This window comes from Sciurus vulgaris (assembly GCF_902686455.1).
Source record: "Sciurus vulgaris genome assembly, chromosome: 2".
NCBI lineage: Eukaryota > Metazoa > Chordata > Mammalia > Rodentia > Sciuridae > Sciurus > Sciurus vulgaris.
Window position 1 is genome coordinate 112,979,740 of NC_136462.1, and position 21,002 is coordinate 113,000,741.

The 21,002-nt window shown below is 33.7% G+C and overlaps 1 protein-coding gene across 9 annotated transcripts in view; it reads right to left on the reverse strand.

Annotated features, from left to right (window-relative positions):
* Positions 1-21,002, reverse strand: part of DENND4A (DENN domain containing 4A) — a 114,002-nt gene that overhangs the window by 6,349 nt on the left and 86,651 nt on the right. For 6 of the 9 annotated variants that reach the window (XM_079125613.1, XM_079125614.1, XM_079125618.1 and 3 more), the window contains 10 exons: positions 11,704-11,893; positions 10,667-10,761; positions 9,275-9,450; positions 9,029-9,175; positions 7,536-7,734; positions 7,048-7,302; positions 5,424-5,541; positions 5,280-5,306; positions 4,678-4,840; positions 4,451-4,515 (listed from right to left, as the gene is read on the reverse strand). In XM_079125613.1, coding sequence (XP_078981739.1) covers positions 4,451-4,515; positions 4,678-4,840; positions 5,280-5,306; positions 5,424-5,541; positions 7,048-7,302; positions 7,536-7,734; positions 9,029-9,175; positions 9,275-9,450; positions 10,667-10,761; positions 11,704-11,893 — 1,435 coding nt within the window. The remainder of the gene's footprint in view (positions 1-4,450; positions 4,516-4,677; positions 4,841-5,279; positions 5,307-5,423; positions 5,542-7,047; positions 7,303-7,535; positions 7,735-9,028; positions 9,176-9,274; positions 9,451-10,666; positions 10,762-11,703; positions 11,894-21,002) is intronic. The other 3 variants (XM_079125617.1, XM_079125616.1, XM_079125619.1) reach the window with 1 other exon arrangement.

The following is a 21,002-nucleotide window of genomic DNA, read 5'->3' on the forward strand; positions in this document are numbered from 1 at the left end:
TCTGCCCCACAGGAACTTATTTTGGTTTATATGTTCTAAACTTCCTATTTTGGGATAGTCTTGGGAAAAAACCAAATATCTCTGAACTAATGTAATGATTCCCACCCCCCCATATTTCTCATGGGAAATAGATGGAGCTAGTAGACTGACTTTTATTATTATTAAGGACATTATACTAAGGCCTGTGCACTTCTTACACAGAAGATAATTCACATGTGAAAAAAGGGAAAACATGGGTTTAAAAGTTGCTTTTAAACATTTCTGTGTAGAAATTATGCTATCTTACCGCTAATTTTTAACACACACTGGGGAAAAATTTGCCCCTCAGAGATCCAAATGAGGAATGAATTACGTCTGAGTGTTACTCAGGTTCCATATTTTTGATTTATGGAGATGACAGACAACATATCATTTTTCCCCTCTGAAACAGTACCACGATGGTGCCCAGAGAGGCTGGTTTGAGTTCCAAGCCAACTGCATGGGCAAGTAAGTCTCTGCAGCTTGGCGGTTCAGACTTCTTTGGACATTCAATGAAACTACCTTTGGCAGAGGGCTAGGGGAAGACCTGAACATGTCCTGGGCTTGTACTGGGTAGAGAATAAAGGAATGATAAAAATGATCTTTTCTTGGTATCCTTTATTTCATCATAGTTAAAAGGCTGAGCTAAAATAACGCTCTGCCTTGTTTTGGCAAGTTTCAGCAACTTTACCAAGTGGCTAGAATGATTCTTCCAACACTATAGACTACCTTTCCTGAGTGATTTTATCATACATTATATTCTTATCTGTGTCTCTTTCTAGACTTTACTCTGTCCTATTGAGTTTTCTAGCTCTGCCTGTGCTAGCGTCACTTTGCTGTAATTAAAGGAGCTTCTACAAAGGCAAATCCTCTGATTCTTTAAATAACATTTCCTGAATATTCCTTTTATTATCAGATTACCTTTTAAAAATTGAGATATAATTCACATGCCATACAATTTACCGATTTTAAGTGTAAAAGTCATTTTTTTGGGATATATTCACAGGATTGTACAACCATCACCATTACCTAATTCTAGAACATTTCATCTCACCAAAAAGAAAACTCATAGTAGTTAGCAATCATTTCCCATCCACCCCTCCACCTAGCCCCTTGTAACCAGTAATCTACTTTCTATCACTACGGATTTGCCTATCCTGGACACTTCATATAAACTCAATCATACAGTATTTATAGGTCTTTGTGTCTGGCTTCTTCCACTAAGCATGTTTTCAAGGTTAATCCATGTTGTAGCATGTATCAATACTTCATTTCTTTTTATAGATAATATTCCATTATATAAATATGTTACATTCTGTTTACCTATTCATCAGTTGATGTATATGTGAATTTTTCCACTTTTGGGACTGTTATGGATACTGTTGCTATGAATATTCATGTAGAAGTTTCTATGAGAACATATGTTTTCAATTTTCTTGAGTATATACACCTAGGATGGAATTGCCGGGTCATAACTCTATATTGAACATCTTGAAGAGATAAAAAACTGTTCCCACAATGGCTACATAATTTTATATTCCCACCAGCAATAAATGAGGATCCCAATTTCTTCACATCCTTGCCAATACTTGTTATTTTCTGTTTTTCTCACAACAGCTATCCTAGAAGGTGTGAAGTGGTATGTAATTGTGGTTTTGATTTTCATTTTCCTAATGATTAAAGATGTTAAGCATCTTTTCTTGTGTTTATTAGTCATTCCTGTATCTTCGGAGAAATGTCTATTCAAATACCTTGTCAAGTTTTAAATTGGATTGCTTTTAATGCCAAGTTATAAAAGTTCTTTATATATACTGATTAGTAAGCCTTTATCAGACATAATGCAAGTATTTTATCTGTAGGTTATCTTTACATTTTTCTGATACTTTTCTTTAATGCACACAGGATTTTAATTTTGATGACATCCAATTCAATCTATTTTTTATTTGGTTTTTATTTGTTTGCTTGTGCTTTTGATATTATATTCAAGAAATCACTGCCTAATCCAAGGTCATCAAGACTTATACCTACATTTTCTTCTAACATGTATATATTTTTATATTTACAATATATTTTTGGTGGGCTCTCCCCCCAATCCTCCAGTAATGGGGATTGAACCCAGAATGTCACACTTGCTAGGTAAGCAGTGAGTTACATCCCTATCTCTTTCTATTTTATATTGAGACAGGGTCTTGCTGAATTTCCCAGGCCAGTCTTGAATTGTGATCCTTCTACCTCAGCCTCCCAAGTAGCTGGAATTACATGCATGTGCCAAAACACCTAGGCTAAAATTCATTCTTCTAGAAGATCTGTCCTTTAATTGGAAAGTTTAGTGAACTTACATTTAATGCAATTACTGATAAAGAAAGATTTATATATGCAATTTTGCTATTTTTCTTATGTCACCTTTCTTCCTTTATTTTTCTATAACTTCATTATTATACCATTTCAATTCCTTTATTATTTTCTTTACTATATTATTCTAGCCTATTCCTGCATGATTATTATCCAGTTGAACTTTAGAATCATTTGTCAAGTTTCTTATTTTTAACACTCTCCAATGTTTCCACAACCATTAAAGTAAAAAGCAAATATTCATATCATTCTGCTCAAAGTCCCCTGGTTGCAGTCTGAATTTATTCATCCTGTTCCTCTTTTTAGTGGGAAGGTCAGCTTGACACATTCATTCAATATTCACTTACAAAGAATATTACAGGCTAAATACAGCTATACTTCCTTCAAATATTCCTTGATTCTAAATAATTTTTACATTTCTATCAGAATTTCTCCCAAGAGTCCCAACTTTATTTCCACTAGGTGATCAGCAATTTAATGTGATTTCTAAGTACAGTGTTCCCTGATTATACTTCTCTGGGTAATACTTTTTTTTTTTTAACAAAGATACTAAATATTGATCTCATATAAGTTGGATTAAAGCTAAATATTTTAAGGCCATTTTAGTGTAAGTCAATTTCCCATTCCTATTTTCTGTATGAGCAGATTAATTTTCTAACTAAATGAGTCTTTGTTCCTAAAATGTTCATTTAAAATACTACACTCATCTAATAATTTCATTCTGTAAGATAATTGCCATTTACCCATATGCACCATTGCTGCCAAATTCTACAATCTCTTGTTATGATGGCTGACAAGACCTGGTGGTACACTACTTCTAGTTAGACAGCACCTGATAAACCCTTGAGATACTCAGTTAGGGACATTAGCATTGAGTTGCCCTCTTCACTCACTACTGCTTTTTTACCTACTCCTCAGTGAAGTGGTGGAAGGCCAGCCCTGGTGAGAGACCTTGCTTTCTATTCATGTTCCATCTGATTTAAGTTACCTGTAATAGTGCTTATTATATATCATCATCATGACTGACAGCACTAATCAATGGCTGTGGCATTGTAAAAGCTAAATGAAGTGCCGATGCTAAAAAATTAATTCGTTTTTGTTAAAACCAGTGTACAATCACCTACTATTATATATTCTCATTAACTAATTAGTGGGCTTATGTAGGGCATCCAACTCAGAAACCACTCTTATCAGATGAATTATGTTGATTAATTCTCATCTTCATCATACTATGTGCAATATTATAACTTTAGAAACAGAATGCCAAAACTCTACTTGAGTCTCTCAATGCCTGACAGTTATTTAAATTAAATCTAGCACTTAAATCTGCCACTAATTTCTTCTCTTGCCTTCTTTTTTCTTCCTTCTTTTCCTTTTTTCTCCTTAGGATTTGGAAGTAGAAACTTAACAGGTTAAGCTAGACAGGTGCAGAGTCACAGACTTACAGTCCTAGCACTCAGAAGGTTGAGGCAAGAGGATTGCTAGAGCCCAGGGGTTCAAGGTTAGTTTGGACAACACAGCAAGGTCCCATCTCAAATATAAAAAAAAAAAACAAAAAACAAAAACAAAACAAAACAAAATGAGACCAAGTATAATAACTGGGAGAAGGATAGAACCAAACGAAAAAGTTTAGAATCTCCTAAAATGTATATTTAGCTAGCTTATGTTCTTTCTGAACAAGCCTCATATTATCAGTGATATGACACATTAGTTAAAGCCTTGGATTGGAAATTAAGACTGCCTGGTTAAAATACAACTCTATTCTTTATTGTGAAACCTAAGATTAAGCTATTCACCTCTGAGACCCTCAGTATTCTCAATAATATGAAAATGACAATAGTACCCATTTCTCATAGGATTTCTGGGAGAATTACGTGAGATAATACATGGAAAGTACTTGTTACATTACTTTTATTATTTATCTTTATTATTATCTTTACCAAAGTATCAAAGTACCTTTTACAATAGATAAAAAACCAAAGAAACAATTTTTTACTAATATAACAAATTATAAATATAAAACACAGAAAATTATAACACATCATGTCAATATTATATATTATTTATTACGCTGCATTACCTATATCAATGTTTTCTCTTCCCAGTGCTACAAGTGAGAGAAATAGTATTTCTCTGTATAAACTCCTAGGGAGTAAAAAGCATGAAGAAAATATTAGTATCCATATAATTTATATGTTCTCTTCAAAAATATTTATGTTAACATAAACATGATATATTCTAAAAAATTACTAAGCAAACAAGGTGTAATTGCTTAGAGGATTATGTTCATTTAAGAGAATGACTTACCTCTGTCTTTTAAAATGTGGACACTTATTCAGTGTCTCTAAAATCTGACTCATTGGTCCATAGACATCATTCATTTTAATGCTTTTTACCATACTTTTCAATAGCTCCTGGTTAAATGAGTTATCATTTTTTTGTAATAAATGAACCATTGGATACTTCTGGGCTGTAAAAGAACAAGAGCAGATGAAGGAAATGTTCTGTGTAGAAAGAAGAAATTAAATAGTAACTGACAGCTGCTAAAGAAGTTACAAAGCGCTAAAAATAGGTTTAACAGCAATAGATAAAGGAATAGAAATCTAAGAATGAAGAAAGCAAAAAAGGAAAAACAACACAATAATGACAAAAATAAACTGGAAGTTTTGGGGTTTCAGACAGATAACCCGAAGTAGATTCCTTTAATACAGCCTCTGAAGGAAATTAGCAGCCAGGGATGAAAACAAATAGAAAATAAGAAACTGGGACAAGCAATGTGCTAAAAGCTGAATGGTACAAAACATAACCCCTCCAGCACATACACAGCACCCCAAAAACCAAAACCAAACCACCAAAAAAATCTGACCTACATAGAAGGTAGCACTAAAAAAATCAAACTTAACACTCACTCTCAAACAAAAGAGTACGATTTTGACCTGTAAGACAAAAAGTAGTATAGTGAAATAAGTCAGTTACATGTAAGTTTAGGCTATTTAAATCAAGTAGAGATTACTCTCTCATGAATGAAGTCAGCATTCTATGAGGGAACTTACTGTGGGCATTCCAGAGGATGTACAAAGGCTGCCCTGGATCCTGATGTAATTTCATATTGTCCCATAACATTTGTATTAAAACATATTTACTGTCTTCAGACATACAGTGGCGGGGAATCTGTATTGCAGAGTAAAAAATATTCATTAGTGATCCTTACATGATAATTCTTGTAAATATTTTATAAAATCTTCATAATTTTTTGTTTAGATTGTAAGTGTGCAGGAGGAAAAAATAGAAAATGATTGATTTGTATGCATTTGATATCTACTACAGGAAAACGTGTTGAATAGAGAAACTAAGAATTTATTTTCTTTTTTGGCACTGGTGATTGAATCCAGGGGCACTTTACCATAGAGCCACATCCCAGCCCTTTTTAAAATTTTGAGTGGGGGTCTCACTAAGTCACTTAAGGCCTTGATAAATTGCTGAGGCTGGCCTTGAACTTGTGATCCTCCTGCCTCAGCCTCCTGAATTGCTGGGATTACAGGCATGTGCCACCATGCCTGGCTTGAAGCTAATGATTTCTAAAGTAATAGATTTTACAAAGCATTTGAGATGAATGAGAAATGGTTCCATGAAGGACTAATCTTGTCCCTGCTCATGACTCTCAAAGTCCACAGAAAGATGAATCCAAGAGTTCCATTCCTTTCTTTTTCTGCAATGTGGGGGATCAAACCAAAGCACCTCCTGTGTGCTATGTAAGCACTTTACCATTAAATTATATCTCCAGTCCCAGGAGTTTTATTTTTTTATAGCTGTATACACCCCTTACCCAGAAAATTAAGACTGAGCTACCATTTTTGTCACCCATTTATGATGTACTGAAAATCAACAGTACCTGCACTTAATAGATGTGAAATATAGTAAGGGAGAAGATAAAGTTCCTGAGCTTTAGTGGCAGTGACAGCACACTAAAAGGTAAAAAACACAGAACAATCTATCAAAGACATCAATGGAGGCTGGGGATGTAGCTCAGTGGTAGAGTGCCTCCTAGCATGTGCCAGGCCCTGGGTTTGATCCTCAACATCACAAAAAAATTTAAATAAATGAACAAACACAAAACAAACTAACTGCCTGTTAAATAAAAATTCAGAGTAAAGGAATGAAGAGAATGGTAGCACACGCTTGAATATGAATTATTCACATTCTCCTAAGAAAATCATTAGGCTTTTTTTTTGGGGGGGCGGGCTATGGACACAGTAACTTTATTTTACTTTTATGTGGTGCTGAGGCTCGAACCCAGGGCCTCATGCATGAAGCACACTACAACTGAGCCATAGCCCCAGCCCCTATTAGGCTTGTTTTTGAAGGAGGTATGAGATTTGAGTGGGGCTACTTCACAAACCCTTTTCATGAGAATTGCTTTCAGTCTATTCCTTCAAGTGATAATAGAAATTCAAGCACATTTCTGTAAATTTCAGAAGACTAAAAGCTATGACTTTGTCTTACTGTTATACTGTAAGAAAAAATTATTTGTAAATAATACTAAGACAATTCTACTTTTTTAATGATTTAGATGGTTATAAAAAATTTAGCATAAAAACGAACCTTATTTTTTACCACGGAATATGCAAACATTATGATGGTGACAGTAGCAGTGCCTTTTAATTTTTACTCTCATACCTTTGAATACTTATTACAATGCTCAGAAGAAAGAATCAATCCAGGTAAGTTACTGGGCAAGTCAAGACGTCTAAAATACCACACCAGGTTCCAAAAAACAATTGGATGATGGTCCACAAAGTCTGCCACTGTTATTGCATGATCACCTTCATTTTCCAATAAGCTCTCAAGTTCTTTCCATACCACTAATGGACTAAGATATGGAACAGTCACAGGATCTGGACTTGGAAGGTGCCATTCTAATCCTAAAGAATCCTGGTGAATAAATAAAAAACATAAACGATAAATATAAGGGTGACACTAAACTATTTGTAAAAAAAAAAGTCAATGATTTCCAGATAAGTAGAAAGGTAACATAATTCTATCATGGGATAAGACTCTTCCATGACAATGATAAAACTGAAGCTAAAAAGCTTCTTCAGGACAAGGAGAACAAAATCATTCATAAATGATTCATTTCCACATTTAAAAAAACCCAAAATACATACTGTAGCTCCCTGTAAAGTAGCTGGCAGGCTGCCTGTAGGAAAGAGCTTCTGTCTTCCAGTATCTTCTTTATCCAAGGTGCCGTAAGTACTAATACTTCTGGCCATTGGAAATATTGGACATTTTGATATAGCTGTTTTTGATCTATTAGCAGGGATCTGAATACTTCGGGCACAGGAATTTTCCTGCGGTTTAGATTTGCTTGGGTTTTGAGAAAAGAAAAAAAAAACAGATCAGTGTCTAAATTTACTTTATTTCAGCTAGAAGAACCATGTTCTTCTCTTTAGAATCAGAATTGAACACAGCACGAGAATTTGAAAGAAATATGCTTCTTGGGCTTTAAAATGGGATGTATTTTAAAGTACTGTAGTAGTCACATATATTTTCCTTTATATTAAGTGAACATTAACTATTAAAGATTCATTCTTTTATTCAAAACGCTTAGTGGTCAAATTTTGTAGAGCAGGAACCACAATAGCCTTTAGGGATACCAAGTAGAAGAAATGGACACATGTTCTTTCAGCAATCACAAGTGAGTAAAAGACAAAGACAAGGGATACAACAGATCTATGAAAAAAGAAAGTGCATTTTTGGTTGTACTGTCCTAAGTATTTATGACCAAAGAGGCCACGTTAGCCTGCCAATGGCGTACAGTCAATTTTTGGCATATGCAAGTACCAATATAGTTTTACCTGTTAAGATTTTTATGGATTACTTGGCACTTATGCAAAATGGAGTCAGTTTCTGCATTTAAGTGTAGGTTACTTATATTAGTTTTAATATAATATTAGTATAAATTGTAATTTTATAGTTCTTATATCAGCTCAAATGTTTTCTTAAATTATTCAGTTGTCCTAAGTATAAAATTAAATATTCCAAAGTTAGTATTATCTTAATTTATGAAGAGATGGAGATAAGAAAAAGATGATCATTCTAAACTTCAAGGGTTCTACAGGTTTTTTTTTTTTTTTTTTTTTTTTTTTTGGTGTAGTGCTAGGGATTGAACCCAGGACCTTGTGCACGCAAGGCAAGCACTCTACCAACTGAGCCACATCTCCAGCCCTCTACAGACTTTTTTTTACCTTTAAAATAATAGTAAACACTACCATATGTACATATAACTTAAACTCTGAAGGTTCATAAAGCAGAGCAAAACTCAATATTTAAACATTTAGGTTATTAGGAAATTTTAAGTTTGCTAGAAATAAGAATTTATTATAATTTAATTATAAATTTATAATTTATAATTTATAAATTATAATTATAAATTTACTTTTCACAAAAATTTAAACCTTGAAATGCTCAGCTGATTCATCTGTTGAACATCTAAAACATGTGCATGCCTCTAGTCCCAAATACTTGGGAGGCTGAGGCAGGCAGATAACCTGAGCCCATGAGTTTGAGACCAGTCTGAGCAACACAATAAGACCCAGTATTAAAAAAAAAAAAAAAGAAAAAAAAAAGAAAAATCCTAGTTCCCCATAATCATACTTACCTATTTATATCAAAATTCCCTTGAACAGAGATAGCAGATGTGTCAAGACCAGAAGTTGATGTGGAAATGCAAGTCTGCTTTGCCTGACTTGAAAAGGAGGATGGAAAGTGGGTATTTTCTGTAGAAGGGCTTGACTTCAAAAAGTATCTGGAATGTGAATTGAAGAATTTTTTTGAGAAAGGAGATAACCTTGAAGACATGATACTTAAATATAAAGGTGGGATTGGGTGGTGCAAAACTTATTACCTTCCAGGTCGTCTTAAATCTCTTATTTCGATATTCAGAAAGGGTAAGAAAATATTGCCACAGAATGGGCATGTAGTGTTGAGATTTGAATCATCTGCTGTCCAGCCAGCCATGATTTCCTCATCATGGACAAGACAATCGCAGGTTCTACATCGAGAACAACTTGAGATGAGAACCTAAGGGAGAAGATGGCACTTTATAAAGCAAGCTGGTTAGTGCATGTTACGAATTTAAAATGATTTCAATTAATAAATCTATTGGATAATAGGATCTGAACATTACAACAAGAAATGGACTACATTCAGTGTATTATATACTACACTCATCTTCAACTATTTCAGCTAAATCCATTCCCCAAATTTTTGCCTGAAAAGGAAACTTGCATTGAATTGACCATTTTTTCCCATTATCATTACTATAAAATTTGCTGTAATTTATTCATGGAAAAGTAAACTCAAGCATTAATCTGCTAGTACCTCAAACAGGTATCTGTAATTATAGATCAGTACTACTCAAAGTATGGTCACTGAAGCATTACTGATCTACAAATTCTTACTGGTTTGTAGTAAGTAAAGTGATTGAAAGAACTCAAAAACCTATAAAGTAGTTGGACCTGGTTGTAACTTCTAAGTGCGTAATCAATGTATTTTATGAGTATCAAATTAGGAATTAAACAAAATACAAGCCTATTGAGAGTTTAAAAAGCACTACAGTAGATAACTGTAAATGCTGAAATTGCATTTATAAGTTACATAAATTCCTGAAGCCACAGAAACTTTGTAAATGGCAACATCAATGCTCATCACTTATTTTCCAGCTATATCCAATTTTTTAATGAAACCTAAAATGAAATAGCAGCCATACTCACAAATATATTTGGAAGCAAGTTTTACAGAAAAATTAGGGAACAGTTTTGAAGTATGAAAGCATAATTTGCATTGCAAGAAAATGGGATTTTGGAGCATACCCTGCAGAGATCTACATCAAACTGACACAAAAGATGAAAAACATGACGGAAGAAGTTGACAACTTAATGCCACAACAGTTTCCTATACTCTCACAAAAATTTGCTTGCATAGCAAAATTGGTAGTGTTTGTGGTGTGACATAAATGTTCTAAGAGAATATATATGTATCAAAGAATAAAAAAAGTGCTATGCTGTAAAATCTCAAAGAAAGAATGGAAATGCCCTAATAAAGTAATATGACTTCAATAATCTGAAATAATGAATATCCATAAACTGGATTTCAACTTCATTTGGGTGAGGTGTATATTCTAAAATTTCAGATGCTACATATTTAGCTTTTATTACTCTACCAGAATCATCAATACTTAAGAAATGTACTTTTTATGAAGTAGTACACAAAGATACTCTTGAATAAAATTGTATACCTCCATTGCATAGTTCTGGAAGATATTTGTGTTACTTGTGTTCAGAGATGATGTCATTTCTGATTTCCCGGGTAAGGCAAACTTTGACAGGGATCCTGTTCATTATTAAAAAACAAAGAGCAAAACCATTAAAATTGATGAAAGGATATAAGAATCTTTTACTTCCATAAATTCTCAATGTGTAATATTAAAAGTAATTATATTAAAAGTAATTTAGAAAAAAACAATAATGTAAAAAATCTTTTTCAGTGCAAAATGTAATGGTATAAACTACCAGTTCACAAGAAATAGAGGGGATAGGGAATCATATTAAACACCAGATTCTCAAATACATTTTCATAGGAGATTTCTTTCTTTTTTTTTTGCAATGCTGGGGATTGAACCTAGGGCCTTGTGCTTGCGAGGCAGGCACTCTACCAACTGAGCTATATCCCCAGCCCATAGGAGATTTCTTATAAATGACAACTAAAGATATACACTGGCAAAAATATAACATGACATGTATATGTGTGTGTATATATATGTATGTATACATATGTATATACAGTAGCATTATAAAGACTGGAAATTTAATGTCCATCAGTAGGGAAGAAGTTAAAATAAACTGATACAACCACATATGATGAACTATGCAGCTGTAAAAATAAATGAGGAACATCACTATGGATGATATGGAATGATCTTCAGGATACACTGTTAAGTGAAAAAAGCGATGGGTAGGAAAGAATTCATACCCAAAAGAATTACCTTTTGAATGAGAAGATAGGGAAGTAATAAGGATATATAAAAAACACTAAATCTTATATTAAGAAAAGCAATGAAAGGATAAAAAATTGTTACTTTGAGGAATAGGAAGAGAATCATATGAGGGGGTGGGAATGGAAACTAGTCTTCTCTAAAAGTGCTTTGGCTTTTATTGTTTTTCTTTGGATATCTTTGCAGACTTTTACAAAGTTGAAAAACAAAATTAAATTATAAAGAAAAACAGTAAAGGTACTACAAATCAAATGCAATATGACAGGACTGTCTGGATAAACCTTCTAGGGAGGCAGAACTTTCCAGGCTTGCTTGACTGAGATCAATTCCCTTGGTCCCTGAAGTGGCACTGCTCTCTTGGGAGGAAGCAGCTCCTTCCATCTCATGGCAAATATCTTCATCTGTCAAAGAGGTAGATTCAGAATCCTGGGCTCCCACTGAAGAAAGACTGGTACGATCAGAACTTTGATCCTAAGGACATAATTATAAGCTTAATTTCCTTCATATTTAAAATCACTTAAAAAGTCATTTCTAAAGTAGAGGAAACACCTACCACCTAACTACCCAAATGACTGATTAACTTCTGGAGGAGAGACGACCAATTATACAAAGATATCCTAATTTTAATAAGCAGGCTGGAGATTAATTTTTAAGAAACAATTTTTTACTTCCGGCAAGGTATATTCCCATCAGTAAGACAACTTAGAGAACTTTTACTGTTTATTTATTGTTTACCTTCCTCCCTGTTTCCTTTCCTCCTTGATCTTCCAGACTAAGGCACCACTAGAATTATATTCTTTTTCACAATAATCTAGGTTTCAAAGACACATATTCCTTAATTTTCATTTCTGAAAATACTAATGTATAAGTTAAAATTTTTTTCTAGTTACACTAAGAATATATAAGAAAATATGACAAAGATTTTTGTGGGGCTGGAGTTGTAGCTCAGTGGTAGAATGCTTGCCTACCACATGTAAGGCACTGGGTTCAATCCCTAGCACCACACAAAAATAAACAAAATAAAAGGTATTGGGTACATCTACAACTAACATTTTTTTTTTGGGGGGGTGCTGGGGATCGAACCCAGGGCCTTGTGCTTACAAGGCAAGCACTCTACCGACTGAGCTATCTCCCCAGCCCCTAAAATATTTTTTAAAGATTTTTGTATGAAACCATATTTTTAAACATCTGTAATTCCACTGCCTAGATGAAACAACTTATTTTTTCTTGTTATTATTTTAAATCACATATGGCACTAACACTTTTATGTAGTCAAATCTTTTCATCCTTTATGTGTTCCGGGGTTTGTCTCTTCTCCACACCAAAATGATAAAAATATCATTTTAAAAACATCTTTCTTTGTAATTCAATGTCTAATCCATCTGGGGCTTTATTTATTTTTATTCAATGTGGGGTAGGAATCTGATTTTCCCCCAAATGAATAGCTAACTATCCCAACACAAATATTCTTATTCTGACTGATTTAATAACTTTTCTTATCTCATATTCCACTCTATTTAAATAAAGTTTTTCTTTCTGTCCTTTCTTCCATTCCACTGGCTCATTTGCCATTTTTGCATTAATTAGTACACATTTAAATATAGTTTTAGCATTTGTTCTATTATTTTGGTGAGTATTCCCATGTTTTCTTTTTCAAGAGTTTCCTAATTATTCTCATTATTTCCCAGGTATTCTAGACCAGTGAATTATGGTTTGTTCAGTTACCCTGGTATTTGGTTTGGTTGTTTTTTTGTTTTTGTATTTTAATCAGACTACCCTTGGAATTTGGGAAACATAGATACTTTTATAATACTGGGTACACTATATTCTTTAGTAAAGTCTTATAGTTCTACTTATGTAGGCATTACACATTTCAGGATGGTTTTGCTTCTAGATATTTTAGGCTTCTGTTATGGTAACTTTATTATTTTTCTCACAAGCTATTGTCAAATCCAGGCAAGCTATTTTTAAAATGTTTATCTGTTTCTTGCTATCTTACTGATTCTAAGTTTTTTTCAGTGGTAGCAGATAATATCACTTGTTGATAATATCAAGTTTTATTCATTCTCTTGTAATTTTTTTCTCATTTCTCTTGTCTTCTGGCATTGTTAGAAGATCCAGAATACTGATGAGTCTGACAGGTGTTAGCATGTTTGCTTCCCTTGATCCTGCTTTTAAAGGGAATGATGATAATGTTTTATTATTAAGTATGGTGCTTAATTTATTTTTTTGGCACTCTTAAATTTATTTGTTTTCTTTTATACCAGTTTCTAAAAATGCTTTTAAGTTAGGTTGGGCATTAAATTTTTATCAAATCCTCCCTGGGCATTTATAAAGATGAGTGTCCATACATATTTATTAAAGATTAGGTTGACAAGTATACTCAAAAGCTATAAAATATCTCTCAAGTCTCTCTCAAGTGACAGAGATGATTGTGGAGCTTCTCTGTAAGCAGATCACCCTTTAAAGTGCATGCATGGGGAATAGGAAGATAATTATAATAATAAGCCACTGATTGCCTTTAATGGATCAGACACTGTACTAGTGATATTATGATATACATCTTTTTTTTTTTTTTTTGTGGTGCTGGGGATTTGAACCCAGGGCCTTGTGCTTGCGAGGCAAGCACTCTACCAACTGAGCTATATCCTCAACCCCATCTTTTGGTTTTCATCCAGAGTTCCTGGCTCACAATTTCCACAGCCCTTGTTATTTTGAAACAGCTTCAGAGGGATAAAGGTCACAAGTATTTTTTAATAATGTTGGAGTGCTTGAAGCCTCAGAAAGCAAAATCTTTTTGCCCTTCTCTTGCCTTTTCACTTGCTACTTTTTTCCTCAGCAGGATGGCCACAAAAAGTTTAAAATATACTCTAATCTTGCCCCACCTGTCTGTCCTGGAGTTGGCCAGAAAGAAATTCTATGACCTACCTTGTTTGATAGAGCATAAGATCTCTAATTCAGAAGGGGCCCTGCCTCATACCTGGGAAGAATAAATGCTGCACAGGGAAGCCAAGATGAGCAGACAGGCCTTGCTGAGTTTCCCTGTTGTCTATTAGCATCAGATCATAGCCTTTTTGTTCAATCCCATTTCTCCAGTTGTCCTTGTTTGATCATGACTATGTGATGAAGTCTCCATAAAAGCCCAAAGGTTCACAGTTCATAAAGCTTCTGGATTTTTGAGCATGTAGATTCCTTGAGGGTGGCACTGGAAGCCCACAGAGGGATGGAAGCTCTATGGCCCTCCCCTATGCAGCTCTTCATCTGTATCCTTTATAACATCCTTTATAATAAAGTAGTATACTAAACTTGAGTTCTGTTAACCTCTTGAACAAGTTAATCAAACTGAAAGAGGGGACTGTGGGAATCCAGATTTACAGTTGGTCAGTCAGAAACACGAGTAGGCTTGTGACTGATATCTAGGAAAATTTTGTGGTGGCCATCTTGTGGGACTGAGTTCTCAATCGGTGGGATCTGTGACCTCCATGTTGGTAGTGTCAGAGTTGACTGAATTAGAGGACATTCAATTGGAGTCCACTACAGAACTGATTGCCTACTTGCTGGTTGCAAGGAACTGTGTATGTTAGAATCTGTGTGGTGAGTGTATTATTTTAAAAAGTTTTTTTTTCCTTTAATATTTCAGAACTAGGCTTTGATTTCTGCTGTATCTCAATTGTTACCTTCCTTCTACTTTGTTCTGTTTTATATCTTCCTAAAGTGAATCCCTAAATCATTTATTTTAAATCATTTTATTTTCTAATACAGCATTTAAAGCTATAAGTTTACCTCTAAACATTGATCAGCTGTATTCCACAAATTTGGACACGTATTTTCACTTTGTTTTTTTCTTGACATCTTATTAACAGTTTTTAGTTGAAATTCTACTGTGGTCAAAAATTTAAAAAAAAAACTTAAGATGTAATTTATATGCCATAAAATTCTCTCTCTTTAGGTATACAATTCAATAATTTTGTATTCAATTTCCCCAAATTTAGAACATTTTTTGTTCTGTTCATAAATTAATCTCTATTCCCAAACACCTTAAAGCCTAATTTACTGTCTCTAAATATTTGCTTTTTTTGGATTTTCACTGCATTGGATTTCATATATTTGGCCTTTTATATCTAATTTCTTTCACTTAGCATGTTTTTGAAGGATATTAATTTTAGCATGTATCAAAATTAATTCCTTCTTACTGTCAAATAGTATTCCATTTGTGAATATACCACATTTTGTTTATTTTTCAGTTGGTGGAAATTTGGGTTCTTAACACTTTTTGAAGAATGCTCTTAGGAAAACTTGCATGCAAATCTTTGTGTAGGCCATGTTTTAATTTCTCTTGGGTAGGTACGTGGGAATCAAACTGCAAGTCCTATGTTAAATTTGTGCTTACCTTTTTAAAGTAACTGTCAAATTATTTTCCAAAGGAGTTGTATCATTTTACTTTCCCATCAGCAATGTTTGAGGGTCCCCATTTTTGAACATCCTCACCAATTCTTGTTACTGTCATTTGGATTATGGCCATGTTAGTAGATGAGAAGTGGTATTACATTATGGTTTCACTTTGCATTTCCTTAATGACTAATGATGCTGAGCAACTTCTCATGCTTTTTTAGCAATTCGTCTATCTTCTTTGTTGAATCTTATGCCCGTCTTTTACCTTGTCTTCTTACTGATTTAGTGTAAGTCATTTGTATATTATGGATACAACTCTTCTATCAGATATGTAATTTGTATAGCTTTTCCCTGATCTGTGGCTTATCCTTTCATCTTCTTATTAGTATGGACACAAAGTTTTGAATTTTAATAATGCTTAATTTATCAAATTTTCTTCTATATATTATGCTTTTGATATCATACTTGCTATGGTTTATGTTCCCATTCTCCCCCCAAGGTTTAAGCAATTAAAGGTATAGTCCTAAGGGTAGCAGTACTGTGAAGTAATGGAACCTTTATTTTTATTTTTTAAAAAAAGTTACATATATATAACATTTTTAAGTTTTAAGACACAATACCTTTTTTTTTTTTTTTTTTTTTTTTAATGTGGTGCTGAGGATTGAATCCAGTGCCTCATGTATTCCACTCTACCACTGAGAGTCACAACCCCAGCTCCAGTGTAACCTGTAAAGGCAGGGACTAATGGAAGGATCCTTAGGTCAATGAGAGTATGCTTTCTGAAGGTTCTTCTCATGTGACCCCTTTACCCCTCCTGAGGGTAGTTACTAAAGGAGCAAAACTGGTCCCCATCAGCTCTGTCTCCTCCTGGTTCAAATTGTAATCACTGGACTGGGGATACAGCTCAGCTGGTAGAGTGCTTGCCTCACATGCACAAGGCCCTGGGTTTAATCCCAGCACCAGCCCTCTGCCAAAAAAAAAAAAAAGGAATCTTTTAGATGCTCTAGTACATGTCCCCACCATTGCTGTTGGTGCTATGAGGTCATGCAGTTAAGGGGTGGCTCACATCAAGCCTGTGCTATGCCATATGGACTTTCAGCATTCAAAGTTGTGGGTTAAATAACACTTTTTCTTCAGAAGTAGCTATCATAGGTATTTTATCATAGCGACAGAAAGTGGATGAATACAATACCTAAGGATTTTTTGCTTAACTAAAGGTCTTGGAAAATTTTCTTCTAGGATTTTTATATTTTTAGCTCTATATTTAGGCATTTGATCCTTTCAAATTTTTGCATTTCAGGTGAGTGTCTAAGTTCACCTATTTGCATACAGATATCTAATTACTATAGCAACATTTATTAAAAAAAACTTTCCTCTCGAACCACTTGGGCATCTTTGCTGAAATGGAAAGGACCATAAAATACAAGAGTTAATTTCTGGATTACCAATTTTATTCCCTTGATTGATTACTCTCTGTTTATCCTGTTATCACACTGTCTTGACAGCTTTGGCTTTCCAAGTTTTGAAAATTAGGAAATATGAATTCTCTAGCTTTGTTTTTCGTTTCCAAAATTGTTTGGTTGTTCTTTTTAAAAATGTTTTCAAAATTCACTTTCCATAAGAATTTCAGAATCAGCTTAAAGCTATTTCTACAGAACTTTTTTGGAATTTTGTTAGTGTGTGTGCTGACTTTATGCATTAACATGGGGAAAACTGCATCTTAATGATTTTGTCTTTAAATTCATAAAAATGGAATGTCTCTCTGCTTATTTAAATCTCTAAATTTCCTCAGCAATGTCTTATAATTCTTAGAAAGTACTTTGATTTTGATCCTTTTCAATTCATTGAGCTTCAGACATACATATAGTCTACTTTGATTATTGTACCATATGCACTTGAGAAGAATATGGATTCTGTACTTGTTGAACATAAATTCTAAAAATGTCAATTACATCATGATAGCTGATTGTTCAGATCTGTCTTGAGCAGTTTGTGTTAGCTGTTCCAATAGCTGAATAGAGGTCTTAAAATCTATTAAGATTTTGGAACTCCCTTGAATTTTATCAATTTTTGTGTCATTATTTCAAGGTCCTATGATTTGGTACATATACATGGATAACCATTATGTCTTCCTGGTGACTTGTTCCTTATCATTACAAAATACTGCTCTTTGTCTCTAGTAATACTCTTAAAGTTTATTTTCTCTACTATCAAAATAGTTATTTAAAGCTTCTTATACTTACTATTTGCAAGGTGTAGTTTTTTTGCCTTCCATTCATCATTTTCAACTTAAACTGTTTCTTTATACTTGAGTGTATTTCTGGTAGACAATAGGGTCCTTTAATACACATTTTGTCCATCTTTGCCTCTTAACTGAGGTTATTAGACCTCAGTTAACATTGCTGCTAAACAAATATCACTTAATTTAATTATTGATATAGATTGTATTTATTGATAGGAATTGGATTTGCTCTATTACTTTTCTGTTCTCCTTTTCCTGTCTTCTTCGAGTATTCTTATTGGCTTTTTGGCTACAGCTCATTTTTAAGAAGTACTCTAGAGAATACAGTACACACACATAATCATTAATAGTCTATTAGAGTTTTAGTATTGTACCCTATAATAACATAACTACAATGAAGATCAGTAGGGTAAGTCCCTTTACTCCTGTCAAATATCCACATATATTAAAAACCCCAAGAAATAATATTATAATTTTTGTGTCAGACAACCGTAAATATTTTTAAGAAACTTCAGAGGTCAAAGAAGTAGTCTTTTATATTAGCCAACTATTTACATTTATTTTGCTCTTCCTTCATTCCTGAAGATCCAGTTTTCTTTCTGGCTTCATTTTCCTTCAGCCTGAAGAACCCTCCTTTGGCACATCTTATGAAAAAAGTCTGTTGTCCATGAATTCTTTCCCTATCTGAGAATGTCTTTTACCTTTATCTCTAAAGAATATTTTTGCTGAACATAAAATTTTGGGTTGACAGAACTCCTCTTTCAATATGTTAAAGATGCTTTCCCACTGAATGCCCCCCACATGGATTATTATGATGATGTAGTCATTCAAATCTCTATTCCTATATAGGTGGTATATAATTTTTCCTTAATAGCTTTCAAGATATTTTTCTTTTTCAGTAGTAATTTTTTTCAATTTTTTCTAGTTGTAGGTGGGTATAATACATTTATTTACTTATTTTTATGTGGTGCTGAGGATCGAACCCTGTGCCTCACATGTGCCGGGCAAAAACACTCTACCACTGAGCCATGACTCCAGCCCAGCAGTCATTTTCTTAACAGATCGATAGCTCTGGTGTTTATCAACCTGCTGATGTGTACAGACGTGGTTTAGTTTGAATTTATCCTTTCTGAATTTTGTTGGAGCTCTTTTACCTGTAAATCTGTCTTTTTCCAAATTTGGGGGGTTTCAGTTATTCTTCAAATATATATTTTTCCACAATCATTTTATTTGATCCTTTTGAAACTCCAATTACATGTATGTCATTTATACCTTTTGATATTGTCCCACAAGTTCCTGAGGCTTTGTTCCTTTTTTATAGAAGTCTTTGCTCTCTTGGTTCTGCAAGTTAGATAATTTCTGTTACTTAGTCTTTAAGTTTACCAACTCTTTGCTGTCAATTCCATTCTGCTACTGAACCTATCCAATGAGTTAATTTCTGACTGTGTATCTCAAAGATTTTAATAGTTTCTATTTCTTGCTGAGAATTCCTTTATTTTCATTTATTTCAGATTTTTTTAATACTTCATGAATAGGAAAGACAGTGGAATGAATCTGACATAGTTTTCCTCTGTACAAATATGAAAACACCACAGTGAATCTCAACATTGTGTACATCCACAGGCTGGGATCTTAATTAGAGTAAGATATATTCAATGCTTGTATATCAAAATAGATTCTACTGGGCTGGGGTTGTGGGTCAGAGGTAGAGAACTTGCCGCACATGTGTGAGGCAGTGGGTTCAATTCTCAGCACCGTGTATAAATAAATGAATAAAAAGGTCCATCAATAACTAAAAAAAATTTAAAAAATATTTTTAAAAGATTGTGCTGTAATGTGTAACTAAAATGAACAAAAAAATACTTCATGGAATCTAGTTATAATAGCCGCTTTAAAATTTCTGATTAATTCCAACATCTAGGTCATCTTAGGATTATCTTTCCCTTGAGAATTGGTGATGTTTTTCTAGTTATTTTGTGCATATGTACATGTGTATGGTGCCAGGAATTGAACCCAGGGCATTGCACATGCTAGGCAAGCACACTACCACTGAGCTACAGCCCCAGTCCTTTCTGATATAAATATCAAGTAATTTTTATTTTATATTGGACAATGTGTATGTTAGGCTGTGTAGTATGGATACTGTTACTATACTGGTGATGTTTTTGTTTTAAAATATCATCAACCGAGTTACTTTCTGACTGTGTTTTTTGTTTTGCTTTTTGTAGGAAATCTTTTAATTCCCAATTCATTTCTGTAATAAATCTTGTCTATACTCGTTTGCATCCTATTCCATGTATGTGTAACTCAAAGATTAGAATGAGACTTGTGTGGGATTCTGGCCCAACTCTTGAGTCCACAGAGACCTCTTCTTTCCTCTATGCAGGAAATCTGGGTTTCTTCTGAAATTTTAGCTGCCAGAGTTGCTATGGTACATTGTGACTGTCCTTGGTGTAAGGAGGCACGAGAGAAGAAAATGGGAAACTTGCCTCTGTGTGGTCCCACCACAGAATCTGCCAGCTCATTTTTCTTTTAGAATCCTTAGATAGGTATTTATTTATTTATTTATTTTACATGTTTTGTCTGGAGTTTTTAGTTGTAATCATCAGAGGGAATGCATTGTGATAGTCTTATGTTACCCTAGTGGAATCAGAACTCTTACCATAAAACTGAAAAATATTTTTGCTAGGTATAAACAGGTTAGCAGTGATTTTCTTTCAGCATTTTAAATACATCTTACCAGTGTCTTCCAACATCATAGTTTCTGTTCTGAAGACAACTGTTCATTTCCTAGTGTTGCTCCTTTCAAGGCAATGTATCTTTTTTTCTTTAGTTCCTTTTATGATTTTTCCTTTGTATCTCATCTTCTTTATTTTAACATTAGATAACTAAGTAAAGTCTTTGTATTTATTCTGCCTGGCATTTGCAGAAATTCTTAAATATGTG